Source organism: Lolium rigidum, chromosome 1 (genome assembly GCF_022539505.1).
Source record: "Lolium rigidum isolate FL_2022 chromosome 1, APGP_CSIRO_Lrig_0.1, whole genome shotgun sequence".
Lineage (NCBI taxonomy): Eukaryota > Viridiplantae > Streptophyta > Magnoliopsida > Poales > Poaceae > Lolium > Lolium rigidum.
In genome coordinates, this window is record NC_061508.1 from 103,780,952 (window position 1) to 103,788,630 (window position 7,679).

At 47.1% G+C, this 7,679-nt stretch overlaps 1 protein-coding gene across 1 annotated transcript; it reads left to right on the forward strand.

Annotated features, from left to right (window-relative positions):
• The first annotated feature begins 2,828 nt into the window (after positions 1-2,828).
• LOC124705473 (receptor kinase-like protein Xa21) lies at positions 2,829-5,766 on the forward strand. Its single transcript, XM_047237214.1, has one exon. The coding sequence runs from the start codon at positions 2,907-2,909 to the stop codon at positions 5,691-5,693; it is 2,787 nt and encodes a 928-aa protein (XP_047093170.1). The 5' UTR covers positions 2,829-2,906; the 3' UTR covers positions 5,694-5,766.
• Positions 5,767-7,679: the final 1,913 nt, after the last annotated feature.

Genomic DNA, 7,679 nt, shown 5'->3' on the forward strand with positions numbered 1-7,679 from the left:
CGGGCCGCATCGCCGCCGCCTTTGGTCCATGCTACCGGCCTCCGACGCGCCTTCCGAGGCATGTACGTCGCCGGTGGCCTCCCGCCGCTGCACCGACTCGCGCCCTGCAGCCACGCCGGCCCCTCGGGTCATGACGTCACCGCACGCAGTCTACTTCGCCGTCCCCCGCGCACAGACGTCCGAGGCCACAACAGCGCCGCCCCTTCGGCGCGGGTCACCTCCGTCCGCGCATGGTCTTCGTCACGCCGCCGGGTCTTCCTCGCCTACTTCGTGTACCGCCGCCGCGCCTCCACCCCAGGTCGCCGCTGGGCTCGCCAACCACCTGCAGTCGCGCCGGGCACGCCGACCACCGCAAACGCCCGTCTAGGCGTCCGCGCATGACCACCCCGGGTCACCGCCGGGTTAGCCGCCTTCTACGTCTTCGTCCACTACATCTCCGCCGCCGCCGTCCTCGCATCTTCCCCGACTACGACACCTGCTACTCTACTCCGACAACTGTCGTTGAGTCTTCCTCTGCTAAATCTACTCCGACATGGCGCGCCATTTGTACTGGTCCCGTCCTACACATGCATGGTGCTGGCAACACCGCCGCGTGCCTTCGTCCCCGACGCGTCCCCGGGCCTGGCAAGCTCGGATCGGCTCCTCGCTTTCCTCGACTTCTTCTATGCGTACTCGGTTCTGGCAAAACCAGAGTATGCCTTCGTACCGACGTGCGCCTGGTTCTGGCAAAACTATGGTTGCATTTCGTCCTCGACGGCTCAGACTGCATCGACTTCGGCATCGACCATCTCCACGACTGCCTCGGCGCGTCTCCGTCACTCTCCTCGCACACCACCTCGCCTGCGGCTACATCGACACCGGCACCAGGCCACGACATCGACCACGGCAATCGCTCGCGCGGCTCCATCGACCAAGGTTGCAGCACCCACACTCTCGGCTACCTCGACATCGGCACAAAGGGCTATCACCTCGCATGAGCACCTCGGCTTCTTCTACAGTCCAAGCATCCGCGACGCGACATAGTCCACGATGCTCACGCTACGGCTGCGGGTGAGTGTCAACCCGTTGGTTCCTACCTTCGGCTTCTCTCCAGTCTGACCGTCCGCGACGCTACTGTTGTTCACGTCACTACCGCTACGACTGCGGGGGAGTGTTAGAGATATATTTGGTATATGTATATTAGGTAGTCTAGGATTTGTAATCTCTACCTACCATATCTCTAGGAGAGCTATCTTAGCCTCCAAGTCTGTACCACTATATATATTCGCCAGAGAGGCTCAATACAACATCCATCATATTCCGCATATCTCTCCCTCTCTACCCTTCTACATTTTCCAATGCACTTTAATTGCTTCTCTCTCATCGCACGGAAATCAAACCAGCACATATTCTTCTTGTTTTCTACATGTAGTTAGTTTATTGGAGTTGATATAATTAAAGAGAGAGATGGGGAGTGGTGTTTTGGCACCCGGGACTCCCGGTTTTTAAATTTTATTTTAAATACATTTTCAAAATATTGAAAAGTTTGGACATAAAATTTAATAGGTACATCTCGAAGTTCTACACATTTACAAATTGGTCTCACGAAAAACTGACATTTTTACTGTCGCGTGTCGCGTGTAAAAAAGACAAATTTTGGTGCAAAAAAATGGCAGCGTACGTGGCGTTTTTTTGTCTTTTTCACACAAGTCATCAAAAATGTTGGTTTTTTGCAAAACTTGATGTACGTATGTAGAATGACGAAACGTAAGCGCGGGAATTTTTGTTCAAATTATTTTGACATTTCAAAATGTTTTTCTAGAGGCAGAAGTATATGCTCTCATGTACCAAATTGAATTTCTGATGTTTTCTCAATGCATTTTAAACTCCACTTCATAATTTATCTTGAAAGCTCCCATGTACACTTATTTGTGGATGGAGGGAGTATGATACTAGTGTATGATTATATCTCTACAATGCATGTCATCGTGTAGTAGTATCATAATCTATTTGTATTTATTAATTTGTAGAATTCAATGCAAAATTGTTTAAATTTGTGTTTGGCATTAAAATTTTCTAGTTCTACGTGCTATGATCCGGTATCTACTTATGATACCACTACTCTCTCCATACCGGTCTATAGGGGTATTACGCATTTCGAGATAAAACTTTAACTACCAATTTAGTCAACAAAATATAAGATATGTATCATAAAAAATATGCTATTGGAAACTTCTGAATATGAATTCAATATTATCCAATAGTATAATTTTTTATGGTATATATCTCATATTTTGTTGACCAAGTTGATAGTTAAATTTTCTCCTTAAGATGCTAATACCCATATAAACCGGTATGGAGTACTTCCATCTCTTTCATCATTAATTGATGTGACACATCCGTATTTTTAAATACGATACCCTCACTGTGGGTAGTCTAAAACACGAGATATCATCCTAATGCGCCGAAAAACCTGACAAGAGTCATCGATGTCGGCCTGATGGAACGTGGAGGAGTGTACTGTCTTGCCGCTCTCGTTCGTCCTCTGCTGTTACTAACGAGAATCATCGATGTCGGCAGATCTCTGCCTCTCAAACCGAATGATCCCTGCCCGCCGTGATTGTTGAAACACACCCAAGGCCGTCGTCTCTATCGACAGTACACCGCACGCGCCCAGCTTGTCCCCTGGTGCGCCACTGCGAGTGCACGATGGAATATATTCCACCGGCGTGTTGTTGCGACCAATGGTCTTCGTTGATAGACATCAATGGCCGCAAAGGGCACATATGCATCATTGTATCAGTATCAGCAAATGTATTCATTTCCTGTCTATTTATAGGACAGCTCCCGAGTGATTTCTGCTCATCGACCAGTCCTCGTCAACAACAAATCCCTTTTCCTCCTCCAAGCCAACCCAGAAACAAATAATGGCTGCTGGTTTCATCTTCCTGTGCTTCACCCTGTCCCTGTTCATGTTGCATTGCGGCCACTGCCACGTGATACCGCAAACTAGTACCGGCGGCAACCTCACCGCCGTGCAAATGCAGACACTCGCACTGCTCTCCTTCAAGTCCATGGTGTCCGACCCTGCCGGCTTGCTTTTTTCGTGGAACAGCTCCAGCCACCAATGCAAATGGCGCGGCGTCGGGTGCGGCCGCCGCAGGCACCGCGATAGGGTCGTCGCGCTGAGCCTCAACTCCCTCGGTCTGTCGGGTGGTATGTCCCCGTCGCTGGGTAACCTTTCTTACCTCCGCGTCCTCGACCTCGGGGGGAACAGCCTCACAGGGCATATACCTCCGGACCTGGGCCGTCTTCGTCGGCTCCGATTGCTCAACCTCACAGCGAACTCGCTCCAGGGAGACATCCCAGTGACCCTGGGGCGTTGCACCAGTCTCATGAAGCTTCTCCTCGCCTCCAACCACCTGCGTGGCGAGATCCCAGGTGAGATCGGTGCACTGGGAAACCTTGTCATTCTCAGCATCGATGGCAACGACTTGTCGGGGAACATCCCACCATCGCTGGGAAACCTGACATCGCTTGTCATCATGAGTCTCGCCAATAACTCCCTCTCAGGCACCATCCCTGCATCCTTTGGCGATCTCTCCAGCCTCCAACAGCTCCTCCTTTGGCTGAACCATCTCTCTGGCCACATACCTCCGTCTCTTGGTCGCCTCTCCAACCTCTTCACGCTTGACCTGGAAACCAACAACCTGACCGGCCCCATCCCACCTGCCATCTGGAATTTATCGTCACTGGTCATCTTTGCCGTGAACGTCAACCAGCTCTCGGGGAGAGTACATCAGGATGCATTCAACAAGCTTCCTCACCTCCAGGTGTTCTCCCTGATGGAGAATCTCTTCCATGGTCATCTCCCGTCGTCCCTTGTAAACGCTACCAACCTCGTTGAGTTCGAGGCCGCCTACAACTCCTTCACCGGCACGGTGCCTCCGAACATCGGAAGGTTGCAGAGCCTCCAATGGTTAGTCCTGGCATTTAACTCTCTCGAAGCTAAAAGTCCTGCGGACTGGGGTTTCATGCGGGCATTGACAAACTGCTCCCAGCTACAAAACTTGGAACTGCGCTATAATAAGCTCAGTGGGAGTCTTCCTTCTGTTGTTTCCAATTTATCATCCACGACGCTAACATTTCTTTCCCTCGGCAACAACGAGATTTCAGGTCAGATACCTGAAGAAATAGGTAACCTTGTGAGTTTACAGGACCTTGAACTGCACAACAATTCTCTTACAGGAAATATCCCATCTTCGGTTAGTATGATTCGAGATCTGACAGTTTTGAGACTAGATAATAACAGTTTGGGAGGGCCAGTCCCAACAACCATAGGAAATTTAACTCAACTTAACACTCTGGCCCTAGCAATGAATGACTTAAGCGGAATCATTCCGAGTACTGTAGGAAGCTTGGTGTCTCTACTGCAACTAGACCTCTCTAGTAATTATTTCACAGGGGCGATCCCCAGTAGTCTATTCAACATCACCACACTTGCCATATCTCTTGATATCTCCAATAATCTTTTGGAAGGACCCATACCACCTGGCATTGGGAATCTACAAAACCTTGCAGAGTTTCATGCAATGTCTAATCAGCTCAAGGGGAAAATTCCTATTACTCTAGCAAAATGCAAGCTTCTCCAGATTCTCCAGCTACAAAATAACTCATTCACGGGTAATATTCCATCACCCTTGAGTGAGTTAAAGGGTTTAGAAATTCTCGACCTCTCAAGCAACAATTTTTCTGGCCAAATACCAAAGTTCCTTGGAGATTTTACCACACTCTATCATCTAAACCTTTCTTTCAATAATTTTGATGGCCAAGTGCCAACTGCCGGAGTTTTCGCAAATGCTACTGAGATTTCAGTCTTGGGAAATACCAAGCTTTGCGGGGGCATTCAAGACCTACATTTACCCCCATGTTTTCTTCACATTCCCAATATAAGGCACAAATTACCCGTGCTTGCAATTGTTATTTTGCTTGTAGCAACAATAATATGCATCGTTTCGTTGCTCCTCCTGTTCTTCTTTGCATGCCACAAGAAAAGAGCAAGAGAAACCCTTCCATCAGCCGTCATGCGAGGCTGCCATGTTGTCTCTTACCAGCAGCTGGCACACGCAACAGATGGTTTTTCAACAGCCAATTTGTTGGGCGAGGGGAGCTACGGATCTGTCTACAGAGGAAACTTATGTGATCCAACAGGAGGGGAAGATAATGTCGTCGCTGTAAAGGTACTAAAACTTCAGACACCAGGGGCGCTAAAGAGCTTCGCAGCCGAGTGCGAGGCGATGAGGAACCTACGGCACCGGAATCTCGTGAAGATAATCACAGCGTGCTCAAGTATCGACTTCAGCGGGAATGACTTCAAAGCAATCGTGTTTGACTTCATGCCCAATGGAAGCTTAGAAGAGTGGCTCCATCCTAACATGAATAACCAACCAGAAGAGAGACACTTGAGCCTTGTCCAGAGAGTGAGCATACTCTGTGACGTGGCTCATGCATTGGATTATCTCCATTTCAATGCAGCTGCACCGGTTGTGCATTGTGATCTTAAGCCAAGCAATGTGCTTCTGGATGATGACATGGTAGCACATGTTGGAGATTTTGGATTGGCCAGGATTCTTGCAGAGGGATGCTCATCTTTTCAACCCTCAACTAGCTCAATGGGATTCAGAGGAACAATTGGTTATGCTCCTCCAGGTTAGCATGATCTTCTTCTTTCATCCTTTATAATCATATATAGTGCAAAGAAAAATAGCTATTGGAGATTCACTTTAGACTGATACATTAGTTGCCTCAGTACATGATCTTGTATTTTGGTAATTTTGCGAGCCAGTACATGAACTTGCCAATTCCCAAGTTTTCCAGTCCTATGTAGGTTGTTACCTTTTCTCCATTTTCGGCCAGGGGCAGCAACTTCGTGTATTGTCTTAAGTCAAAGTACATACCAAGTTCATAAATAAAAATATCAAACATCAACTTAGTTTCATTAGATTCATCATAATAATCACAGAGTTGACATTGCACATATTAGCACATCTATAAACTCGCCCAAACTTAGAAAAGTTTGACTTAGGACAAACATAGAACTTCAAATGATTTGGAACGTACTGAGTAATAAACATTGGTCTTGTGCAATGATTGAGCTAAGATTCAACCAAGTAATAAGACAAAAAAAAAACACCTATATCTATCATGAAAAGTGCCACATACCAAAGGCATAGCCAAATATATCTCAATTGCAGAACTAAGGTAGAATTGGGAAGAGCTGTTTCTGTCCTGAAGTTGGGATTGATCAGGGTTGGGACGCGGTTGTGTTGTAGATGTATAAAATCTCTTCATATTTTTATTAAAAATATCTTTCATCTTTGTATTTCTACATAACATTGATATCACTCCAAGCTACCTCAATACGTTTTCCGAAAATCAAATGAACTAATCCAATCGAAAATGACCTGCTGGAGCCGCGTGCCGCGCCGGCGATGCAGCAACGGAGCGGCCTTCCTGGACTGGATGAAGCGCTGCATGGCCGGCGAGAGGTAGCGCAGCCGCGCAGCAAGCTCTAGGAGGCGCCGAGATGAGCCAGTAGGGCACCGCCTCCCGGAGAGCTCTCCTGAAGAGCGGTGCCGAAGCGAGCAACAAGAGGCGGGCCAGACTGGCGGGCGGCGGCGGATGAGCTCAGGAGCTACAAGCGAGAGGGATCGGCTTTTTTTTGGGGGAGGGGAAAAGAGGGTTCGTCTGATTTTGTCTCGCAAAAAGAGCGACCTCTGTTTTTCCGAGGCGATTTACGCAAAAATAATCCTTCGTAGGAAAAAACGAATAAAATGACTTTTCGGGCCAAACTATTTTACGTCTCTAGCCCCTTTTGTGCGAAGGGTGCCACATCTATCTATGTGGTGGCCTGGGAGCAATGCCATATATTGTCGACTGGCAGACTCAAACCGCCACGTATGACAGCATGCGTGACGCCTTTGCGAATGGAGCCACACAAAAGGGTTAGAAGTGTGAAATAGTTTGGCCAAAAGGTCATTTCATGCAATTCTTACCCAAAAGGGTTTTTTTTTATGTAAATCGTTTTTTCGAACAGCTCCGTTTCCTCCTTTTCTTTCTCCTCGCTTTCCGAGCGTACGCTTTTCAATGCTTAGATTAGTGCACGAAGCTTAACAGGAATGTCTATGTCTAGTTATCCTTTCCGGGTAAAACTAGATTTTTATTAGACTGTAGGAATTACATCACCCGACAGCTTCTGAAAGACGAACACAGGTCCTGAACCGAACCACATCATCGTTCTAGTAACATAGTAGATTCTATGAAAAGATGATTTCTGTTTAATTGTATTACGAAATTTCGATGAGGTATAACCTAATATTTTTTTCCTAGATGATATGCACTACAAAGGTCCCTATAGAATATATTTCTTTGAATCAAACAATTAATGTTGAAAAATTTCTATAAATCTTAATCCTACACAATATTATTTACCTTGAAGCAAATGAGTCCTTGGTATAGAGAGTACGCCCAAGGAAAAAAAAATGCATGTCACCTGGGCCATGGTCCTCGGTTCAGAGGGGGTCGGACTAACTCTGCATCTAGTTGCGTGCATCCCTCAGTGTAAAATACAACATTTCAGTCCATTATGTACAAGGAAAACATGAATTTTGCTAATTGGCCCTACTGTACAAGTAATAGAT